The sequence below is a fragment of the Anas platyrhynchos genome, chromosome 13 (assembly GCF_047663525.1).
Source record: "Anas platyrhynchos isolate ZD024472 breed Pekin duck chromosome 13, IASCAAS_PekinDuck_T2T, whole genome shotgun sequence".
In the NCBI taxonomy this organism is placed as follows: Eukaryota; Metazoa; Chordata; class Aves; order Anseriformes; family Anatidae; genus Anas; species Anas platyrhynchos.
Window position 1 is genome coordinate 10,857,649 of NC_092599.1, and position 24,567 is coordinate 10,882,215.

The 24,567-nt window shown below is 39.5% G+C and overlaps 1 protein-coding gene across 1 annotated transcript; it reads right to left on the reverse strand.

Annotated features, from left to right (window-relative positions):
* Positions 1-1,001: 1,001 nt before the first annotated feature.
* TXNRD3 (thioredoxin reductase 3) lies at positions 1,002-20,979 on the reverse strand. The gene is made up of 16 exons (XM_005025088.6): positions 20,704-20,979; positions 14,195-14,255; positions 13,123-13,232; positions 12,437-12,550; positions 11,009-11,081; positions 10,061-10,180; positions 9,554-9,696; positions 8,040-8,155; positions 7,710-7,935; positions 7,389-7,481; positions 6,851-6,927; positions 5,732-5,888; positions 5,427-5,534; positions 4,480-4,575; positions 2,571-2,705; positions 1,002-2,280 (listed from the first exon to the last, which is right to left on the reverse strand). The coding sequence occupies exons 1-16, from the start codon at positions 20,827-20,829 to the stop codon at positions 2,218-2,220; spliced, it is 1,818 nt and encodes a 605-aa protein (XP_005025145.4). The 5' UTR covers positions 20,830-20,979; the 3' UTR covers positions 1,002-2,217.
* Positions 20,980-24,567: the final 3,588 nt, after the last annotated feature.

A 24,567-nucleotide genomic window follows, 5' to 3' on the forward strand; every position in this document is an offset into this window, starting at 1 on the left:
TCAAGCTTAATGCTTTGGCTTTTAACTATGTCTTGTTGTCATGGCACCTTCTACTTTACATGCCAGCCTAGTGAAACACAAACACATTCACTTAAAATACTGCTTTTGCTGTTAACTAATTTTTGTATATTTTAACTGCTGAGTTTTAAACTTAAAGACTAACTGTACAGAGCACTCGATGCATGTGAAGTATCATTTAGAAAGAGCTGAGAGCCTGGACAAGTTTGACAAGGAACATATACCATTAGTACATTGTTACTGATATGCAAGCAGTAATTATTGATCAATTAACTTGAACCTGTAAAACAAATCTGAGTGTGAAATAAAACTCAATTAGTGCTCTTACTTAATAGTAAATTCAGGAAGTTGCTGTTCATTGGCTTAACGCTTCCTTCCACACCTGCTCTATAAGAAGGCTACACAAGTTAAACTTGGCCATTTCCTGCCAGTTGCTCATGACATAAAGCCATTTGACTGCCTTTTGGCTTACTAAATTCCAATTCTGCTATTTATACAGTGCCAAATCCACAATGTGGAACTTGTTCCTAGCAGTCCATCCTGATCTCTACTCACTTTTTGAAATGGCTCAGATGAACCTCTGGATCACCCACTTCAGCTTATAGACTTCTACGCTGTCACTTCTACATTATTTTATCTTCTTTACTTCAAACTACAATATCTGAACTATTAAGAAAGGCAAACTTTCAGGCATGATAGATTTTGGCAATACTGCTCTTAAATATGCTGCTGCAGAAGATAGCAAGCAGGTGGCTCTAGCTACTATTTCTGTGAGACTGGAACAATGAATTCCCCAGAGCTTTGAGGCACAGCAACAGCAGAAGTAGAGTAAGTGTCCCTAGTGCCAAGTGAAACTACTTTAGATTACTGCTAGGCATCCACAGCAAAACCCCAAAGCAAAATACCAGCAAGAGTTGGTGCTAAAAACCCACCATAAGATTTCTTAAGTATGCAATAACGTAAATCATGGTCAGACACAACAGTGCTGTATGTGTTGTTTATTGAACTTCAAATTCCATGGTACATCATAGATTAAATAGTTAAAAACTGTTTATTTACTATCATACAGTGTTCAAAAAGTCTTTCAAAACATATTTTTGGACAAAACTAAGAGCCAAATTCAAACATAATTCCCCAAGAGCAGCATGCCATTGGTGGAAGAAAGCTTCAGAGGACTGACTGTACACAACACAACACAAAGCATGACAACACACCAAGTCATTGTTCTCTGCTGCGACACAGTCAGAAGAGACATTCTCTGCAATTACCACCGTTGGCAGGCACCTACAACATTAGTGGGACAGATTGCTCTGAAATTTTTCCTTCCAAACTTCAATACTCTATGTAAGAGTACAAACTTACAGTTTCTGAGTTCTGTGATGTTTTACACTAGAGCTGACATCAAATGAGACTATAAGCTCTAAATATAGTCATAAACAGCAAGACCAAATTGACAAGGTCTTGCATTTATACTCTTCAACCCTGACACACTAACACACAAAATTCCTACCATTCAATTTTTCGTCTTAAAGACACTGTCACCTGAGGTCAAACAACTATGAATGTGAACAGCAGCAATGTCCTAGATTACTTCAAAGTTTTAGACTTGAAGTGTGATACAAGTACTTGAATCGCACTGCTCATCACTTGCATACAATTTGTGCCATCTTGCCATAACTGGATATACAATTAAGTAAAGTAAAATGCATCAAAAGAAATAAATCAGTCAACTGTAAACTGTTGGCAAGAATCATTCAGTTACATATTTGTCTTCTACCTCAGGCATTTATACAAGATACTGAAGCCTTGAAGTGTCAGCTTAAATTTGTGCAACTTAAGAATTTCCTTCAGGAAGAGTTCAGTCATCTGACTGGACGAAGAGATCTCCAACCTTGCATGGCAGCCATCAGTCATAGCTCTCCTCACAATAAGGTTCCGAGCTATAACATCATAAAAGCACGTTAGTGCCAATTCCAAGCAAAGTCAGGATTCACTGTTCAAGATTTCCCTGCTGTATTACTGTTTCCATTTGCAACGCTATTCACTGAGGAAGCCTCTCAAAAGCACCACTCCCCACTGCACTACACGCAGTGGTACTGATGCAAAAGTTTATTTTGCCCCAAAGCAGTTGGATATATTAGGGCTTCCACAGAACCAAGCGTGTACAACATGGAAACATGTAAGACAGCAGGTTTAACCTCAGCAGCCCCGTTGAGTGATGTCTTGTCCTGAAGATTTTGTAATATCCATCGTAGTGAACACCTGTAAGACACCAAAACAGCTTATTTACTGTTGCTCTGTATCATCCACGTGGCTATTTGGTCTCCTCTTGCGAAGTAACAATACTAGATTTCCATGAACTATTATGGTGGAAAACAAGTTGCAGTGCACAGTTAACATACGTTTCCTGTCATGTGCTAACATCTTGTAGCCAGAAGTTAAGCAAGTACTAAATAAATCTCAGTATAGAATGCACTTCAGTATTATTTTCTTGCATGTATTTTTACTTTTAAAGCAGGTTTTAAGAACAAGCTCCCCCCTCACCCTCTTACCTCTGCACAAGTTGGATGGATACCAATTGTTTCATCTAGTAATTCTTTGGTGAGACCACATTTTATTGCAGCAGCAAAACCCTGGGTAACTTCACCAGCATTAGGTCCAAGAACATGAAATCCTACCACACGGTTCTTTAAGGGTGCAGAAAAACAACAATGAGTAAAGTAGGTAAAGTTTAATAAAAGCTCATGTACATAACTCCCATTACCCTTAAAATTATATGCTATACAAGCAGGTCAATCTTGTTAAAACACCCTAGGTTTGAATTTTGAGCAAGCTATCTGTGTAGCAAAATCTACAGTGATGGGAGTAGCCTGTAAGAATGAGATAAAAACGATGTGGTCTGTTTTAATTTGCCTGATGAATTGATTTATTAAGAGAAATACAAACAATGGTTTAAAACATTTTCCCTAGACATCCCTGTCCTGGTTGCAGTTAGAACAGAATTAATTTTCTTCCTAGTAGCTGGTGGAATACTGTGTTTTGGCTTAGGATGAGAAGAGTTCTGATAACACCCTGATGTTTTAATTGTTGCAGAGCAGTGCTTATACCAAGCCAAGGACATCTCAGCCTTTTGCTCTGTCCTGCCAACGGGCAGGCTGGGGGTGCAGTAAGAGCTGGGAGGGGACAGACCCAGGACAGGTGACCCAAACTAGCCAAAGGGGTATTCCATACCATCTGACGTCATGCTAAACAATATATAGGGGTGGCTAGCCGGGGGGAGGGGGCCGGACTGCTCGCGGTTAGGCTGGGCATCGGTCAGCGAGTAGTGAGCAATTGCATTGTGCATCACTTGTTTGTACATATTATTACTTTCCTATTATCACTATTATATTATTATTATCATTATTATTGTTATTATTTTTGTTATTATTATTTTCCTGTCTTATCAAACTGTCTTTATCTCAACTCACGGGCTTCACTTTCCATTTCTCTCCCCCGTCCCAGAGAGGGAGGGGGGAGGGTGAGCAAACGGCTGCGTGGTGTTTAGCTGCCGGCCAGGTTAAACCACGACAATCCCAATGCCTTCAGAAAAGCCCTAGCCCTGGTCTGACCATAATTTGCAAGACAGGATACAAATTCCTTACAACACAGAGAACCAAAGACACTATTTACTTGACATTTCCCCTATCACTTAAGCATGCTAGAAAAAGCTTTGCATAGAAATCTAAAGAAAATCTTCCCCTCCACTGTGATCTTTTCACTTGGCGTTCTTGCAGTCAGTCTCCACTAACAGCAGAACTTTGTGCCCTTCTGCATTCTTTGAAAAAGGCATTGGCAGGGTAATAAGGAAGAGTGAGTTTATTTCCTCTTTAGTTCAACAGCCAAGCTATTTCATCATATCATTCCTTGTCTCCAAAGTGATTTTACACTCTAAATTCTTCCTTTGTACATCTGTTCTCCTAGTTTTTGGGACAGATAACAGACAGCATTGGCACTTGTTTTTGAAACAAAACTCACTCATCTCTAGAAATAACAGTTTCTTATCACTGAGGTTCTAGGATCAACAACATTTTCCAAGTTCCTGTTAAACATACAAATCTCTGCACATTGCAAAAAGTCCAAAGCAAAAAAACACGATGGTCCAGAAGCCTAAGGGAAGACTGTAGATATGTAATAGTTCAACAGCCCTTGGAAAAACCCTGGAGAACTTCACAACTTTATCCTTTAATAGAGACTCAGGATGAAGTTTCATAAACCTATAAAGCTATCACTTGCTCAAACAACTGTTATACAAAATCAAACAATCAGCTCTTTCCAAATTGATTGAACCTCTTAAACTAATGCCTATGTTAACAGCAGATAGAGCTAGTCTACAGCAGGCCAGATATTCTGTCTTTTGGCTTGTCTAAATAAAAATATTCATTAATACACTTGACACATATATTCTGGCTTGCTACTTACATTGTCGTGTTTAGCACAGATAATCTTTGCGTAACAAGTATTGTTATCTCGGCCTGGTACTGTCCATTCAAGTGGCCAGAATAAACTGTGATAAACCTGGGAGGATAGCAAGAAAGAAGCATAACAGTTTGATGAATTAATTCAGTCAGACAATTCTAGTTTTTTAATCTGTATTTACAAATAGGTGGTTTGACATTTAACTCACCGGACTGTTGTAGCACATTAAACAACAGTGCTTTCCTCTCAGCATCTGCCACCCCCATCCTAGCAGTCCATATTCCAAAAGTTAGTAGAGGAACACTTAAAATGTGTCCCAATTAAAGCTATAGCTGTTTTAATTGTTTAAGAGACAGCATCTTATGATTATTTTCAATGAGAGAAACTCTTTAGTAGTGCATGTTTAATTTCTAGTTACTACATATTTAATCCTATTCTGCAAAGCAATTAAAGCAAAAACTAAATAATGCCAAGTATATTTGAAAGACAAAGGAGTTAAATACAAGGCATGCAAACAACTCTCTTGAAATTGTCTTCAGAGAAGTGCAGAAGCTGGAAGTTACCATAAAACAAACAAGTTGTGGTTGATACTTCCTACAGTCCTAAGTAAAGGTCAGGAAGAATTTAATTTCCAATTCAGGTACAGCGAACAAGTGGAAAATAGGCAATCCCAAGAGTTTGGTATACTTCAGCCATAAGAATATTTACTTTGCTACAACAAAAGAGCTACCCACAGTTTTGAAACCTAATTTTGGCCTCCTGAACTCAAGTGATTCTCAGAAGTGCAGAAATAGCTATGTAGAATTCTAACCTTATCAAGTCAAGTCCTATATTTTTGGCAATCCATTAACTTGTTACTCAGATTTTTCTATGATCAAAGGGCTGTCTAGGTAATCTAGGTACACAAAAATTCTCAAGCTACAAGTTAAATAAGTCCTGAGTGCTCTCACCTCCAAATTTTGCTTTCCATATTTTTCTATGGCTTTCTCTTCAGCTAGCCCACAGCTGCCATACTCTAAGGGAGTAAACACTGTTGTTGGTACATTGATATAATCACACTGAAAAGAAAAAAAAACAAAGTTTATATTTAGACTGTGCAAGTTCTACATGGTAGATCGTAGGAAGAATTTTATTAACCCAGTCTTATGTTTGCAAAACACTTGCAGTGCCCCCAGTCATATGAACAACTTGTGTTACTGCAATTCTGAGGAAAAAAACATAGAAGTAAATTAAAATTGTGTTCTTACACCTTTACCTTTGTGGAACTACCACCATAGAGCCTGCGGGCTAGGAGTTTCCCTGCTTGAATTGCAACTGGAGTAAGTTCAAGCTTTCCCTCCAAGATATCCCCAATAGCATAAACATAAGGCACATTGGTTTGTTCTTCTTCATTTACAGGTATTTTCCCATTCCTTTAAAACAAACAAAATAAAACGGAGTTCAGTATCATGACCTTCCTCAGAGCTCAGCAAAAAACAAATTGGACATGTTCTGCTACAAAGATGTTAGTTTAACCACTCAGCGTATTTTATGAAGTATGCTCACGCCATTTTAGTTCAGTTGCAAGCTCTTCAAGGCATTGGTTTCTGACACATGGGTGAAGTTAAGATTCAATGGGACAGTTCTGTCTCCAGCAACAAAGAAGTCTGATGACAATGAAGTTAGTCAGGCAACTTTGGACTTTTGATCTTTTATTTGAATATTATACAGCTTGCAATTTACATTTTTCCCTATGGGGGAAAAAAGCTGCATCATCACTCACATGTATAAGTGAGTTGGTTTAATAAGTTGCTGGTTGCTGCAAGCTGATTCTAATTCTATTGCCTGATCTACATAATCCTGCCTTTTTCTTCGCACCAGCTTTGCACTGACACTGGGGAGAAAAAAATAAAAAGAAATCTGAAGTGAGTTGCTTACTCCTTTTTTAGATGCTCAGATTGACTTGCATGATTTCCAGGACTACAGCATCAGACTTACAAGCCTATTAGGCAAAAAAAACCTTTACATATGTACTGAGATTCCTGTTGAATCACAGTTCAAGCTCACTTATGTGGAACAGCCTTCAAGAAATAATGAAATATACACTAAAACTAGAGGAACGCGTTAAAAGTTAGTATGCCTAAAATCTAAGTAAATAAATGTATTCCTTGAGTACAGTGGCCAACAAGTAGGTAGTAGAATAATTCTTCCATTGAATAAATATTTAAGAAATTAAGTCCCTGAGCAATTGTACTCAAATTCAGGAGATGTTAAACAAGGCAATTAAGTGAACCTTTAAAAGTGTGGGTTGAAAAAAAAGCATCAGTAGCATAGATTGTTAAAAAGTTTTAAAAAAAATAAAATCAGTGGCTTAGGGGAGTTGAGAAATACTCACTTCTCATTGATTTTGACACCAATCGTCTCTAAACCAATATTTCTGGTACACGCATCACGACCAATAGCTATCAAAACCTAAAAAATAAAATTACACCCAGTAATTTTACACAAGGAATTGTAATGCTGGTTATGTTTTACTTTTCTCTTTCTTAAAAAGCTTTAAAGCATACATGACTGAATTGACTTCTCAAAACAAAAAAAATAATTGGAAAGAGGAGCTACCCGCTGCTCAGTCTCCTCCAAGCACAACTTATTTCAGAGATACAACAAACAGCAACATGTTAGTAGAAGAACAAAACAGAAACAACACTGTTCACCAGAACCAAATTCCAAGCATGAGAAGTTTCACCTGTTCTGCTGACAGGGCACAACTGAAGACGAATATTTAATTTTCACCTTTTTTTTTTCCTGCTAGCAAGTAACATAAATAGTTTTCCAAGCAAGACTTTATTTTTCTCCTGAACAGCTGTTAAGGTATTTTAATACATATCCATAGTATTGCCGCATTCAGATATTTTAAATCCAGAAATGCTTACAGTGTTATATTCTCCCACAAAAGTTTCTGGTCCCTCAGTAAACTGTGCCGTCACTTTTAGTCTTCCAGGCGTGCCATCCTCCAACTTTTCAACCTGTATAAATATTTGTAAGCTTAGAATGACCTCAAACAGCAGAATTCTTGCATTAGCACTTCAAACTTTGACCTATTGTTATTCAGCAGTAAAAAAAAAAAAAAAGCTTAGTCTCATAAAACATTTATTCTTGTACAATACCAAAACCTTCCCAGAAAACACATGCATTCTAGCTATGCTGTTTACAGTAATTTAATGTAGAGAGAAGAAAGCTTAGGAAGCACTTGCCTGAGTAGGTATACACTTTCTGATGAATGTTACACCATGTGTTTCCATGTGGGCACCTATTTTTTCTGCCATTTCTTGGTCAAAGCCCCGAAGAAGTATGGAACGCACCATTACTGTGACATCTAGACCTAGACCAGCAAGAAATCCTGCACACTCCAGCGCCACATAAGAAGCACCCACAATTAGCGTTTTGCCAGGACAATAAGGCAGGGAGAAGAGGTCATCACTAAAAAGAGAAGAAGTATAGGTTACAAGGTTCTTCGAAGACAGACTTGTCTTTGCAAATACTGGAGCAGACAAAATTCAGTCTATTATGCCTTTTCATCTCACCTTGTAATACAATATTCTTTATCTCCGGGGATACCAAGATATCTAGGCCTTTCTCCTGTTGCCAGGACAAAAGTCTCTGCGGTGTGATAGGTTACTTGTCCTTTTCTATTAGTTGCCTGTTACATAGACAGAGTTAAAAGTCTTTATCACAGGAACAGGTATTACAACAAATTAAAAACTACATAATCCTCACCTATAAACACTGTTGATATGCTTAATTCTTAAGTGCTAGCTTCAAATAAAGCCTAATACATTTACAGATCCCATGCAGATCACGTAAGAATAACTGGTTTAAATTACAGACTGTTAGGCTATTCTCTATCCTTTTAGGTTAGAGTACCTAAAATAATTTACTATTGGATCTTGTTTGTATGGACAGAATTCAGTCTAAATGAGTTGTTGCTAACTTGGAAGTAAGATCACAAAAAAACACATACCAAATTAAGGGTGCTCCTACCCCTTGCTTCCACAGAAAGGCCAATACTATGCTAATTACAGAATAACTTCAATTATTTCTTAGACTTATGTAGAAATTAAAAAACAAAAAAACAGATTTACATGCTTTAAGAGGGCCTAATACCCTATTTTAAACAAATTAACACTGAATTTAGGTATTTTCTTGATCTCTAGAGGCCCTGGGATTTTCATCATGCCAATGCATCTATTTCAAAATGCAACCTTCATTCATGCACTTTAGTTATTTGCCAAAACAGATAAAGTTAAACTCCCCCTAGTACAACTTAGATCTTAAAGTCTCTGTTCTAATTCATTTATAATGCTAAGGACACTATTACGCAGATGACCTGTATATGTGGACAGAAATAGTTGGTAGATGAGGTATGTAAAGCATATCATCTCCTCACCACTAGTCTCTTGCTTTGAAAGACATTTAATTCAGCTTTCATAAGCTCATATCAAGAACAGAAAATTGCAGCCACTGAACCAAGCAGTTGTCTTCAAAATGCAATTCTTCTAAGTTAACCTTGCTACATTGCTATCACTCACAGCAGGATTACCAGCACATGCTTTGTCTTGCAAAACTGGCAGTTTAATTCTTATGCTGATACAGCATAAGGTTCTATCAGCAGTGTTATGCAAGTGCTTTAATCCAAATTTGATTTCTACAGTTTGTGTGCTTTAGTATGAAGAGTTTCCAAGTGGCATATTGTTACAGTTGAAGGTTTTGTGTTATATGTTATTTTGTTTGTTTGCTTTTGGCTCAGTTTGCTGACTTTTGTCATGACATTAGCAACTAAGACCATCTCATGCAAGACTTAAGTTTACCGGAATCTGCGTTACTCTTATGTAACAGTTAGTAGGTTTGCAAATACTGTGACACGTAATAAAGCACAATATTAATTTCACCAACTTATTTCAGAAATGACTTCTTTTAACTTAGGCTGACTTAAGTTGGCAGCGTTAACATGAAGCCTTTTCCTTGATGGATTTTAAAAGGCAACTTTAGAATACAAGTTCTCTCTCAGGTGAATAAAATGTTTCAACACAGCACATACCTTAATTTTGTGTGGTTCAACGAATTCTCCATAAGAATTTAGGTATGTCACAGATTTCTCCCTTAAGGACAATCGATAACCCCAGTTTAAAGAACCAATGTAGTTTTGAATTGCTTCTACCATGATCTCCCAGTTGTGTTTAACTGAAACAAGCCATTAATTTCATATTTTAGAAAACAAAGCACAACAAACCCTTGAAGAAAAACTTGTCTTATTTATTGTACATCATGCTAAGCAGCCATCATTGTCATCAGTAATTAGGATACTTATTAAAGTCATGTGTTACCATGGTGCACTTACCTGACTTGTTATTACCTGAAATAAACCCATTCTAAAAGTTAATCCATTTATTTCAGATTCCATGTATGACTCAAAAAGGAGAAATGCTTCTGATTCCCTTATGAAAACTACAGAACTCTGCCTTTATTTACTAAGTCTGAAGTCCAAGAACCACCTCTACTATCTGTCATCTGTACACTGCCTTATCTGTCCTCTGTTCTTACTAACCTTGTTCTTCATATTGCCAGCCATATTTCCTTGAATCTTTGAGTGCCTGTCCCAGAAGTGCTGCTTGATGCATTAGCTTCTTTGGAATACAACCTACATTTACACAGGTGCCACCAAGACCTAAGATGGAAAGAAATATGTTATTGTATTGCCCACATGAACAGAACATGCTTCTGCTATTATGTGCTTTCAATAGCCACCCATAGATCAGTTGTTGATGCTTGCTGTAACATGGAATTTCTGCTGTTAGACATTTTAAAATACAGTGAACTTTATTTGACTCATCAGGCCAAGAACAGTACCATGTGATGTCAAACACAGAGGATAGTTACTTACAGAGTGCTTCGTATTTTAGTTTGATCAGCAAGTAAGCATGGCAAAAAGCCCAGAGTCCCTAAAATTTAGTATCATCTATCTGTAGAATATGAAATATGTATTTGATTGAAGTTTTAGCCATAATGATTGAAGTTTTAGCTGTAAGAGCACATTCAAAGCTTGACTCAAAGTTTGACCAGTGAAATACCTTACTCATTCTCAATTGCCAATAACATTAATTAGGTCAGACAGTAGCTGCCTAATTATGAAAAGGTATGAAAAGGTGAGGCATGGACAGCTATAGTTACATAGCCTAGATCAGTTGTCCTTGAAGTAGAACTAGATGAACTAAAGTGCATAATAAAACAAACACAAGAAAGTGAACACATGCACACATGGTATTCGGCTACAGTATTAAAGTGAACAGAATTAGAATGAATTCTCAGTTCTTTTTCAAATGTAACAATACGGAAAACAGAAATAACTGTCCAGAAAAGCAACATCTTTGTTACGTGTTCCAGAATTACAGTAATTCTGCCCTAATTTTTAAGGATACAAATCTGTAATATCTAACAAAATAGTAACTATGACTGGCACTCAAACACCATCAAATACAAGTTAACAGAAACTTACCCCAGGAGGTTCCAAGAGGCGTTGGAACAACATAATCTAACACCATTACTTTCTTTCCCAAGGTAGCAGCTTCCTGTAAAAAAAAAAGTCAGCATCGATAAACTTCTCAGCAAAGAAAAGCTTTTCTTCTCTTTTACAGTCATGATATACTCAGCAATAATAGCAGGCTCATTTGCTAGTCTCATTAATACATGCCTCTTCTACCTCCTCCACTAAGCAAAAATACATAACCTTGTTTGATCTCACAGCTGACCCTTCTTGGAGCAGGAGCTTTGTCTGGACATCCATCTAATGTCCATTCCAATCTGAATAATCTTATACACAAGGAATGACCAGACACTTGACTGAATCTACTTGCTGTTTTGTATTTTAAGGGCTTGGATCAAATCTTTAGGTGCCTCTAATCTGCTTAAGAACTCCTGCACAGTTGCTGAGATCCTGGATCAAACAAGGTTTAGAATTAGCCAGTTATTTTGTATTCAATGAAGAGTCAAACTCTCCCACTCCAAACAGGTTGGTGATTATCACTACAGTTACAATTCATGTCTCAGAAGGCACTTTGAGGAAAGACCTGCAGCATTCTGAAAATAGCTAATGAAGGAGACTGTCCAAACGGAGTTGTGGGGCAGAATAGAGGGTGGTAGTAGAGGGTATAGGCAGTTCTGGTGAAAGAAAAGAACTCACACCTTCTCCCACAAACTAGAATAAAATATGAAGCTGTATCACCTTCTCTGCTGTTTTTATATTGATCTAGTTATAGCCGCATGCTTAACTGCATTGTCTAGCAATCAGCAATGTTGCCAAGAGTAACCTCACCATGGCCAAACCATAAACTGATGGTTAGGATAGCTAGCTGAGAGGTAGGAATTGTGGGTTCAAATCCCTCATGTAGAAGAGAAAACTGAATCCGCATCTCAGGTCCTGAGGCATTCTGAACAACAGCTGATTGTGTAAGAAGTACATAATCTCTATTGCCATTTCTGCAAAAGCAGCTAGAAGAAGAAGCAATAAAGCATGAGGAAGTTTCTTGAGATAACAGCTGAAAGCTTTTCATTTTACAGTGTTGGTAGTCCTGGATCCTAAACAGAAATACTTCAAGAATAACACGTACATTTCTAGATTACTGTTTGGATGTGTTCAAGTGCCTGTACACTACACATGAAGAGGAGATACTTAAAAAGCTTTTGGTTCCACCCTCAGCCAGGAACCTAAAGCCTATTATTAGATGACCTGACTAGGCATTGGCTTGAAACTACTCTAGACAGACTGTGATCTTTTGAGTAAGCACACTACTAGAACCACTACTGATTCATTAGCAAGTTGAAAACTAATAATCATGAAAATATAGATTCTTTTAATTCTACTGTGATTAATATGAAGACTAATTTTTCAAGAAGTTTCATATAGAACCTGTTCTTCGTGTCATACCTTGGAACAAGCAAGTCCACCTGAGCCACCACCAATAATAATGAGGTCATAATCATAGGTTTCCGCATCTTTGACATCCCCAAGAAGTTTCTGCAGTGTTCCATTCTGATAAGCCTGTAGAAACATGTTTGAATTGATTTTAAGTAAAGACTGAATTACATTGCCTTTTCTGATGTAGATCATCCAGTCTTACATCTCCCTACAATATCTTAACAGAAGATACAGCTGTTGCTCAATTTCAAGATCTGTATGGCCAGAGACTCCAAGCAACCTGATCTAGTTTAGGCTGCATTGAAAGTGGGGGGTTCCTAAAGTAATTCTGTGGTTGTGAAGATCATGGTCCTGGAAAAGATTCAAATGTGTTTCACATTTTACTTGCATAACAGCCTTTATGTCACAGAAAAGGCACTAAGAATCAAACAGCAAATTAAAAAGAAACAAACAGATTGTCTATTTCCTCAATCATACAGGTTGGATTGAGTACTACACAAACTTTCTAAGAACAGTCTAGAAGTTCCAGAGCCTGTCTTACTGACAAATTCAAGAAAAATGCTTGTATACTTGTAACAAACACAGGAGTTAATTCACTAACAAACTAGGCAGTAAAAACACAAGAAAAATAGCTTGATCTAACACTCCCCCCCATAGTCTTGTTTACTTCCAGTTGATTTTTAAAGAAAAGTTACCTTGTAAGTTGCATCACAGCCTCCTACGTGCTTTCCATTCACAAATACGTTAGGCACTGTCCTCTGATTAGTTAGCTCTGCTAATACTTGCTGAATACTGGGTCCATCAGCTAAAAATAAATGCAACAGGTACATTACACAACTATTTTAAAATATCTTTTTACTCCAAACCATACCTATTTAGCATCAGTGATTATAGCAATTGCAAAGAAAAAGTATTCTTAATGAGAAGTAATTCCAGAAAAAAAGAAAAATACTGAGAGCTGTATTATGTGCATCTTAAACTATAACTAGTTCATAGTATCTCAGTTTTAAAAGTAAAAAAAAAAAAAGTACAAAGAGATACTTCAGATTACTAATTATGTGTATTTTCCCTCCAAACATAGCTTAAGCACAACCACGTTAAAAAAGCATTAGAAACTAAGTTTTGTCTCTGTATATAGAGAAAAAAAACAGTGGGTGATAACACACAATCAACAGTTTACCAGTGGTGTGGTGAAGAGCTTAGTGAGAATTAGAATAGCTAGAAAGTATTTGTTCTTAACACTACACTCATTATGTATACGTAATGGAAGGCACACAGTACTATATTTGTAGTGAAACTAAAGCAACTTGGGCTTTAGGAAAAAAACAAAAAACTGGCAACAGTCAAGATACTGGAATTCACTGTTCTTTCCCATGACTCAGCAATGTCCCCCATAAAGGTCACTCTTATACCACGTCAAACATTAACAATTCATCTAAAGCCACAAAAGAAACTGAGACGGTAGAAAAGTACCGTGTTTTTTTTTCCTGAAAGACAAAACTTCTGATGGAGAAATTTGATCTCACATCTGTGTAATCAGTTGACAGTTTGCACAGAGAGTCAAAGCCTTCAGTTATATTAAAAACACATCCTCCATTAAAATCCACACTGAAGGCTAACCGGTCTTTTATCTCTGTACGCATTAAAACTGATTTTAATTGCTTTTTATTACTTTCAGTTAGTTCAAGAGAGCTTGTAGTCATGCACAGTCACTGATTTTTTAGCTGCATGAAGCAACACCTGGTAGGTTTCCTTTCTGCTACTTACCTGTTACATCCAGTTCTAAAGCATAGTACTCTACACCCATGGAGCTGAAGAGTTCTTTCACCTGCAACAGAAAGGGACACAGTGTTTTTGTACACAGGCAGACTGCCAAGGCAAAGCTTTCACAAGATCTGATGCACAGTTCAGGGTAAGACCTAATCGTTGGATGTAGGAACTTAAGTCTCAATTATATGAGCATGTAAGGACTTCTAAGTCTCATTTATAATTCTTTGAGTGCCAGTAGATGTTTCTGATAAAGTTTGGCACCACTACTACATTTTGCACTGTCCTTATTTAAAGCCAGAGTATTAAACAGCATTCAGATTAAGTATCCCACATCTGAGCAATCTTCTATTACAAGTCTTACTGACCTTATGAGACAGTTTCTTTATACAATTGGCTTAGCTGCAGATCTCTCCATCCCCTGACAGACAAAAAAAAGCCCATGACAGTAACTGCTACGCATTATATCATCAAGAGAGAGAATGCAGTAGCCAGATTCCTTGATAATACTAAGGAAAGGGAGAAGAGCAGGGAACAGAGGATAACTTGCAAAACAAAACGCTGATGAGCACATGCAAAACAAAATAAAAACATTGCATTATAAAAAAGCCACAAGAAGAATGACTCTCCAGGTGTACTCAGCACTGGGACAGCTCATGTCTACCTGCTGCCCTGCCCACATTCAGTTTTGTTCACTGCACCTCAGAAAATATTTAGAACAAGTGGAGAACAATTATTCTGACTAAGAAGACAATGAGCTGATTTCAACTTAAAAGATGTGGAAAAATGGCTGTTTCAATAAATAATTGACTGCCATAAGGAAGAAGAAAAGTGGTGGTGGATGCAATAACTAATGGGCTTGAACTGCATCAAGAGATTGAGATGAGACTTCAGGAAATAGTTTTCCTAATAGCAAGATGCTGAAACATATAGCCTACATAGAAGACAATCTTCATCAGTGAGTGGCTTCAAAGTACATATCAAAAGTATTTGACCTACTGCTTCTCCTACACTGAGGCTGGGGACAAGACTTTTTTTTTTTTTTCCCGCCTCTGATTTTTGGTTTGCTGTTTAACAACACCTGCCTTAGCCTTCTGGAATAAGCAGGAGTAGTTCTAACTTGCTGGCCTTAGTAAAACAAAGTCATTCACATCCTCCTTGTGAAATATTGACAGAGTTAGTATCAGAATGTAAGTTACATTTTTAACCTTTTAGATTGCTATTCTTCCCCACAAGACAGAAGGGTCTAATGATACTTGGTCATTAAAAGTCTCCTTGCCTCCTGCGCTGCCAAGAAATATCTCAGACACAGCATCAGTACAACATGTTCCAGAAACATGTTTCATGTACCCAAGAGCCAGTATGGAAACAAACAAGCTAAAACCTCTATGTACAAGCCTACCCTTAAAAAGAAAAGTCATCCTAAATGACAACTCAGTTGAGATTTTTTTTCCTCCCCAACAGCTTCTGGGTGTTCTTGTAATACTAGTTCTGAATGGACAGGCTGCTATTATTAACAGATTCAAATCAGGTGGCCTTTTTGAAGTAATATTTTTACAGTAATATCCACTTGTAAATTAGCAGCATGGAAATTATGAACTGCTCTTCCAGAGGGACAAGGACATACCTCATGGCACAAGTAATATTACAGCTGGCAGCATTTATTCCTTCAAAATATACTTTGACAGACTTACCTGTGCAAACAGATATCATAAGGCATTGGGTAAAATATCTGCTTTTAATCATAACCATCGTGATGTATGAACAGCTCTAACAAGAAACACTAAATTTGTGTGCTCCTTGGGAGCATCAAGTCTGAATAATAAAACTCACTAAGCTGCTGATAGATAATTCAGAAAAAAAATCTTCTACAACCAGCTTTCCAATGAATCCCTGATTTATTGATGGTAATTCATTAAATTGAGTCATATCTAACAACCTTAAAAACGTTGAACACATGATAAAGGAGTGTTTAAAGTGTTTAAAGAATGCTGCTGTGATCCATAGTGCTACTATGACAAAGGCCAGGTATTTCACTGCTTCCTGTCTTCTGGAGTTCCAGCTTTCTTCAAACAAAGCTTTTGTATTATGTATTAACAACATGGCACATTTCTTACCACATCGTATAGCAATTGTAGTAGAGACTACAATAAGCCCTGCATGTATGACTGATGACATTAGTTTTACAGCTGCAAATTAAATAAAATTGGAACAGCTCCTTGGAAGTCATTTGATCCAACTGCCTGCACAAACAGGGACAAATGTGAAGTTCGATCATGTTGGCCAAAGCACTGCCTAACCCAGTTCTGAGTATTTACAAGGACAGAGATACCACAACTACTCTGGGTTGTTCCAATGTTTGATCATCTCCATAGTGAAGAATTTCCATTTTATCTCATTGGAATATTCCTTGTTTCAAAACATACACATTGTCCCTTACTTGGCTTTTCACTCTACAGCTCTGAGAAGAGTGTGACTGTCTTCCCTATAATCACCTGCTCAGCAGTAGTTGAAGATGGTAACAAAATCCCTCCTTAGCCTTCTCTTCTTGAAGCAGAACAAGCCAACCTCTTCTTCACACATCTACATGGCCCAAAAAGCTTTTGTCCTAAACTCACCATTACCATAAGGCTTGATTACTGGGATGACTATAGCTGTGGACTGAACAGAAGGGAAACAGCAGTGGAACTGCTTCAGCTCTGCAACTTCTTTATAAAGCCCAAGCCAGATGCCACAGAAGATCTAAAAAGCAAAGCTCAAGAGGATTGCTGCTATGAAGTGGTACGCTAAGAATGTGAAGTCACCAAATTAGCTACTTGGCTGCTGTTTTAGTTTGCAGCAAGACAGCAGGGTGTAACATGCAAGATTTCATTAGCAGCTTTTTAAAAAAACAGGAAAAAATGCTCTACAGCTTGAACATTGCAATATCAGCCAGCAGGGTGGAGGACAAGACAGGATACTTTTGGAACAAGAAAGGATTATAATCAAGAAAAAGACAGATGTAAGACAATGCCTTTAGGTGACATTTATTCTCCACTGAAGATATGGTGTAAAGGAAAAAAAAAAAAAAAGACAAATACCAGCACCCCAATTAGAAGTAGCTATTACACTTTATACTTGTATGAACAGAATATGCATGTGTTAGTGGTGGTGAAGCAGAAAGAAAAATGACAACTATATGAAGAGTTGAGATCTTCAATGCAGGCAAGAGAGACTAGAAGATTTCAGATTGGAAATGAAAATTATTAGGAAGAATAGAAAGACAACACACTAATCATGAGTAACCTAGAGAAAGTAAACAGGAAATGATTTCTGAGAACTACTAAGAATTCAACAAACGGCAAAAACTGAAGTTACTAAAAGAAATTATGAAACAAGAAATAAACTTCCATGCAATATATAAGTCGGAGAGCTTTCTCACCCCTGACATTTTAAGAGCCACTATTAAAAAGGAGATCAAAAAGAGCTACTAGATCAGTCAATGAAACAACTGTCCACTGAAAGCGTTTAACTCAATAAGACTAATAAAAACTCGGGTCAACAAATTCTGGAGCCACACTGCTGGAAAATTCAGTGGCACACTGGTAAGTTTTCTTCTTTATTCCTCAGTCCTAAAAAGGTCATTTCTCCAATAAGTACCAGAGCCAGGATACCAGGTTGCATGGTTCTTTAATCCAATCATTTACTTGCTTTCTGACCATTGCACTGGCCTTCTTTCCCTGTTGAGCCTTTCCCATTTTCACAAGGAAAAACTAGGAAGATTTCTAGATATTACTAAACATTAGACAGATTTTCCAAAACTTAGTGTTAGGCAAATTTCTTCAGAAAACTCTTCTTCCTGGAGATGCTTTCTGTCATTAGGGTAGCTAAGTAGATGTGAAGCTTCATACAGCAAAGTTAAGTAACACGGTATGTCGTGTCTACTGTTTCACCTATCAGCTAGCACTCTTTAATAGCTAGAGATGAGTTTACCTGACATTTCTGTAGATACAGACAACTTTCAGTAATAGCATAACATGTAACAAGAATAACTGGCAGCTTCTATACGGCTACAGCTGTTGCTCCTAAAATTATTTCAACACATCACAGCATTCAGACTCTGCAATTTTTCATGCTAATAATGTTTTCTTTATACATTTCTACCGTAAGTCAATCGTTTCAGGGTGGCAAAAAAATAAAGAACAGTCAAATTTAGTTTTGACAAGGAAGTCAGTCTAACACCACCCCTTTCTCACTACTGCTGGCTAAAGCAATTGAACAATAAATTGCAGTTGCAGAAAGAACTGCACAATTGCCTAGTCATGCTGCTAAATGGAACAAACAAAATCAACTACTTAATTTATTTAGAGAAATTACTTGCAGTACTCCTAAGATTGTGCTTTCCTTCAGATTTTTTTTTCCAGCACAGCTACAGCCATTTGAAACAAAGAATTCTTCCCACACACCCAATTATGCCCTTTTAGAACACAAATACATGGAGCACCAGTGCTCAAGCACACCAGTTTTTCAGTTAATCCTACCAAAAGCACATTGCTAACAACCATCTATGGTGAAAGAAGACACACGCTGCACAGCACTGATATCCCTATGTCTTTAAGAACTCAGAACTATGTGATTAAAGGCTAAGTACCCAAGCTGTAACTTCTCCTTCAAACTATATCCACTTCATTAATTCTGCAGACTAAATCAGCTAGCAAGAACACTGCATTATCCATTGTTCTCTCATTCCTTTCATTACTTTCTAAGTCTTCATAGGAAGGTGTTAAAACTCATACAGTTGGAGATACTTGTTTTACCACTTGATGCCTTTCCTGAGGTCTCTCTAGCTTTCTTCTAATTGTCTCTCTGCAATATATATTTCTACTGGCTTTCTTCATTGTATTACCTTTCCCTCCTGTCCCCAAAATGAAAAGTAAACCAAGGAAATCTGCCTAGAATAGAATTCAGTTCTTTTCTCCCTCATTTCCCACTCCCTGCCAATTTATCACCTGTTCCTCAAAGATTCATAGTAGAGCTTTTAACTCTCCCTCCTAGAAAGTGCTATGAGAGAGGGTCCTCATACTTCATACATTGTTCCTCTCCGTTCCATGACAATAAAGATTACATTCCTCAGATCTGAATGTTTCCTTAAAGCAAGTAATCTTGCTCAGTGAAGAAACTCTGAACGAAGAAAATAACATTATTCTGGAATTTACTTATTGGACTACAATCAAGTCTATTTTTACCTAAAGCTCCTTGTGTTAGTCAAGTCCCTCCACAATGCCAAAAAGAGACGAATGAACAGGTTGCAAACTTTATAAAGTGACTATGCCATGTTAGGACCTCAAAAACCACTGGATTGAGTGCCATATGTGTCAACAGTTGGCCAGTCAAGATCACTACAAGCACACAGAACAACACAGACAGGAATGACTTTAACTGTTCCTCAAAGGACAGCACTGAAGCCATCAACAAACGATTCTCATCAAGAGAGGACAACACTGATTGGTTTGTCCTGTCCTCTTACACACAGAAGTTTCCTTTCTGAAAGCATCAATTAAGTTGCAAATGTGACAGAATACATTCACTCAAGTTTCCTACAGCAAGGCCCAAACACAAAAGTCCTCCCTCACAAGAGGGACTATAACTAAGCCCAGCTACACACAGGAGAGCAGCTCCAAGAACCTTCTCGGGTTGTCAGCTCCATTAAAGCATATCAGAACTCAATCCCACTTGTGTTTCTTCCACCATGGCCACATCATACATGCCATCATTAGGTTTAAATAACATTCCACAACATGCTGTTTGTAAACATCCAGGAATCGTACTGCCTACGAACACCCAGGTCGGTGAGGGCTATGACTACAGCCTGTTGGTATCACTGAATTCTAATGAAGATCCCACATTTCTTTAATGACTCTTGCTCACCAGTTACAGCTAACCTGTGTGATTCACACATAACAGGGCTAGGGAACATCTCATCACAACTCAGCAGGAGTGACTTCTTTTGGGAAAAGATGCTTCATGACTAGGATTTTGAGCTTCTGATTTTCCTATAGTCAACCTTCTCCTCCGGATTTCAAAAACAAGATAAGGTTTAACTTTCTGTTAAGTGAGGGTGCACCTTCATCCAAGCTGAGCACAAACGAGGCGCTCACATTTGTGGCAGGAAAGCAGCCCTGCCAGCGCCCTGACCTTGAAGCAGCAGGTCCCACAGCGGAGGAAGGCACAGGCTGTGTCGCACATCCCACGCACTCCGCTGCCCTTTGCTAACGTGGCAAAGGAAAAAAAAAAAATAAAAAATCACCCAGAACCCCAGCTCGGACCTCACCTCACCTCAATCCCCACAAAACCTGCTCTCACCGAGCGTTAAGGCGGGCACAGCACCTCAAAACCACAGCGCAAACCCCACAGGAGCCCTGACACGAAGCAGCATCCCCGCAGCGACCTCACTCAGCCCTCAGAAGCCCAAGGCCTGGGCCTTCGGGCCTGAAGGAGAGGCCGAGGGGGCTCGGGGGCCGCCGCCTCACCTGGTTGCAGTAGGGGCAGTAGCTCTTGCTAAATATCATCACGCGGTGGGAGGCGATCAGGGTCCGAACGCGGAGTTTTAAGCCGTCCCAGTCCGGGAGCTGGGTTTGGCCCGGCGGGGGCGGCATGGCCGGGTTGTTCTGTGCCGAACCGTGTCGTGCCGGGCTGTGTTGAGCCGAGCTGAGCCGTGCCGGGCTGTGCTGAGGCGCTGAGGCGAGGCGAGGCGCGTTCAGGGCAGGGCAGCGGCGCTGAGGTGAAGCCGCCCGCGCGCGCCCCTCCCAGCCAGCGGCCGCCCCACGCGCGTGCCCAACGCCCGCTCCGGCCTCCTCCCCTCACAGCCCTGCCCCTTCCGGAGCAGGGAAGGCGACGGGCTGGGCCGACCCACCCGCCGCCGAGGGGGGGGGTAAACAAATAATAAGGACATCCAGCAACGCGAGCCATCATGACATAATCTCAATTTTTTTTATCTATACAAATAAGCGTTAGTTTTTATGTAGAGGTGGTGTTGAGGGAGATAAACGTGTATTTTTAAGCTGTTCCCCCCCCGCTGAGAGCTGTGGAATGACCCAAAAGGAGGGGGACGAGAGGGCGCATGCGCAGAGGGGCTGTGCCCGCGGAGGGGCGGGGCTGTGCCCGCTGAGCCCTCCCCCGGCGGGACGGGGGGCTGCCGGCGTTTTGGGCCGCCTCAGGGCTGCCTCAAGGCTCCACAGGGTCGTCAGGGCCTGAGGTGGCGTGGATCGCCTTGTGTCCCCGCGTGGAATAAATACTTTTGTTTATTAATAAATAAAATGGATTCTGGCTTGAGGACAGGTCGGCTGAGGCAGCCGGAAGAAAATCCCTTTTTTTTAACTAATGTTGGGTTAAAGGAAAGGGATGCCGAAGCGTTATCAATGTCCTGCTTATCATTGCACACATCTCTGATTAGGCTGATTATCCTCTTCCCAAGAATCAGTAATTCTCAGGACTGCAGGGCGGAGGGGACATGGTGCTGACCTGAGCCTGACTCAGGGCATGGAGCAGGAGGCACCCTGTCAGGTTATTCCCCTACTCTGGTGGATTTTTGGCCAGGGAACGCTAGGCAGCGTGTCAAGGTCTCAAGAACCTGCTTATCTTCCTTTAGAGCATGCCCGAGTTCAGCAATTGCGGCAATAACTTCCCGTAAACAGTCATAAGAGGTTACCCTGGTTTAGCATCTGGTGTTACTAGAACAAACCCTGCCAGCTTCTGAGTGACAGGAATCGTTTTCGGCTGGTGGGGAGACGAAAGCACAGAGACAAAAGCGATTTACTCAGTTCAGTGGGGAGTTTCTAACAAAGCCGGCAATAAAGTCCAGTGCACCCTCCCACACCTGCCACAGAGCAGCCTTACTGCTATTTAGTAATGCTAAAAATAATCACATATATAAGTTGTACTGCCACCAGTGATGAAAACGGCCCTGGTGGAAGGCAACTGACTCAACTTAATTCCTTTTTGATCACATATATCAGTGGTGTTCTCTGCCCAGTGAGCTTGAAAAATTGTATATTACATGTATTTTAATGTTGACAATGAAAGAGTTCTAGACTAAGTGTTTCTACGCTTCCCACAGAGAAAAACAAATCCAAGTTTTGCAGCCTCTTATTTCAGTAGCAGCATGTAGGAAAGTGGATACAGCACTGCAGCTGCTGAGTTTCGACATAACATGCAGGGTCCAGAACTATCCACTGTACATGGTTCATAGTCCAACGAAAACTGCTTGTTTTGTTCCTAGTTTTGGCTAATTGTTCTCCCTCCTTAGACTCTTTATGGCAGATGAGAAAAGATCGCTACCCTTGGTATTCTTCCAGTAATTATTATCACAAGTTTAAGATTTCGTGTCACCATCTGAAGGCTGAAGTGTTTTCATCCTGAACTTGGGATCCATCAGCTCTAGAAAGGTCACAGAACAGAAAAAACATTCAAAATATTTTTTTCAGTTGACTCTCACCAATGATGGATATGTGTCAATTTCTGTGAGGAATGAATGTCCAAAGCAAATAATGTCACTTGAGTTTTTCCTTTCTGTGCTCTTTCTGCTGTTGGTTATTGTTACCAGTGTTAACGTAGATCAGGAATGGATAAGAGGGACAATGTCACCTTGGAACACAAGTGGGTGGTTTGCCATGGTAGGACATTGAGGTAAAAAACACACAGGAGAGATTCTAGAATAGGATGAACAGAACAGAACAGAACAGAACAGAACAGAACAGAACAGAATAGAATAGAATAGAATAGAATAGAATAAAGGTACATAATTTCCACAGCTCTTCCACAGCACTAGAAGGCTCTTGGCATCCTGGCATCTGATCTCATACTTAAAAGTGTAAACCTACACACCACCCTTGAAAACATGGAGTAAGACAATCTCTGCCATAAAAAAAAGTCTCCAAACGACAAATTGATGAAGACAGCAAGCATTGGAAGCTGCAAACAAAACTGGTTGCAAGAAAAGATTTGGAGGAAGGAACAAATGGCTGGTAGAAAAGAACAAGAGAACTATTTTAAACATAACAACATGAAAGGCTTTAGCCATCCTTTTGTCTGAAACCAAAATCATGTGTCACCTGGGCTTGCTCCCATTCCTTGGGGACACTCACATAGCTGTGAGCCTTTATGCTGCTAAAGGGAGTCAATTTAACAGTGAAGAATAGACAGTGAGCTCCCTTGCAGCCACATCCCTTTGTTCCCTGATTCAGTCCTCATGTCACAGCACAGGAAAGGAAAGAGCGTGGCCTATCTCCAGCTTTATATTCCACTGGGGATCTCTCTATGAGGAGTTATTCCCCAAGGTTTCTCCCTTTTTAATGCATCCAGAATGCTGTAACAGAGCTAAGAAAGAATTGCAAATGTGTCTTAAAGATCAAGAAGGTGACAAAAGCCCTGAACTGTGGCCATTTTTTTTTCTCACATTATGCCAGTGCCTTCCCTGATCTGCTGGAAGCTTACCCTTTGCATCAGGAGAAGAATTAGGGGGGCGCATTTTAGGACCACATTTCCTCTTTTGCCGAAGGAGCTCGTATCTGCCTAGAGCTTCAAGCATTACCGTAGAAATCATTCATAATCCAGGAGGCAGATGAAGTCTTTAGCCATGAGCATGGTTCCACCCTTTGTCAACATTAACAATAGAGAGACTGAGCCATGCTGGAGGCTGCTGAAAACCCGATTTGATAGCCAGTCATTTGGGTGACATGCAGATTGCCTGCAGCTCTGAATTCATGAATTAGCGTTTGTGGCAAATGATGTCAGAAGCCTGCCGGCACATTCACAGATTTTGGCACAATTAAGTACATTACCGTTGGCATTGTTGGAGTCCTGGTGGCACACAAAATACAGACCGTGTAATAACCCTGTGCTTCAGGCCTGAGACTGAGAGGGCCTTTCAGATCATAAGAGACTTCAGCCAGGGAGGGAGGGGGAATGGCTGTTATTCCTTCACTGAAGAAAGAGGAAATAAGCTCTTTAGCTGAGAACAAACACTCTCCAAGAAGGGCTGGGCATAGCAGTAACTTCTGTTAGCAGCGGTAGTGCTAAAATACAGTGAACGTGCACACAGCAGAGGGCAATCACATCTTCATTGTTGTAAAGATCCAACATGCCACCCTGAAATGCTTGTCTGGGCATTGGTGGAGCATTGAAATGAGGCCTGGAAGTTAACTGCTATTGAGAAGTCGATGGGGGAAGCTCAAGACCCACCAGGAATTATTTTTTTCTTCCAGTTCTTGAATAAATAGCGAGAAACCTTTGTGCTCCTTTTTTCGGGGGCATCAGAAACAAGGCAGTTAAATGAAATAATTGAAGTGGAACAGTTGGGACCTGCAGCTGCTAATGATGTGCACATGTGTTTTTTC

Coding starts and splice junctions, on each gene's coding strand:
- TXNRD3 (XM_005025088.6), bottom strand. CDS start 20,829: ATGCCGCCCCCGCCGGGCCAAACCCAGCTCCCGGACTGGGACGGCTTA. Junction 13,233..14,194: donor TTTAGAACTGGATGTAACAG/GTAAGTAGCAGA, acceptor ATTTATTTTTAG/CTGATGGACCCAGTATTCAG. Junction 8,156..9,553: donor TTGAACCACACAAAATTAAG/GTATGTGCTGTG, acceptor TCTATGTAACAG/GCAACTAATAGAAAAGGACA.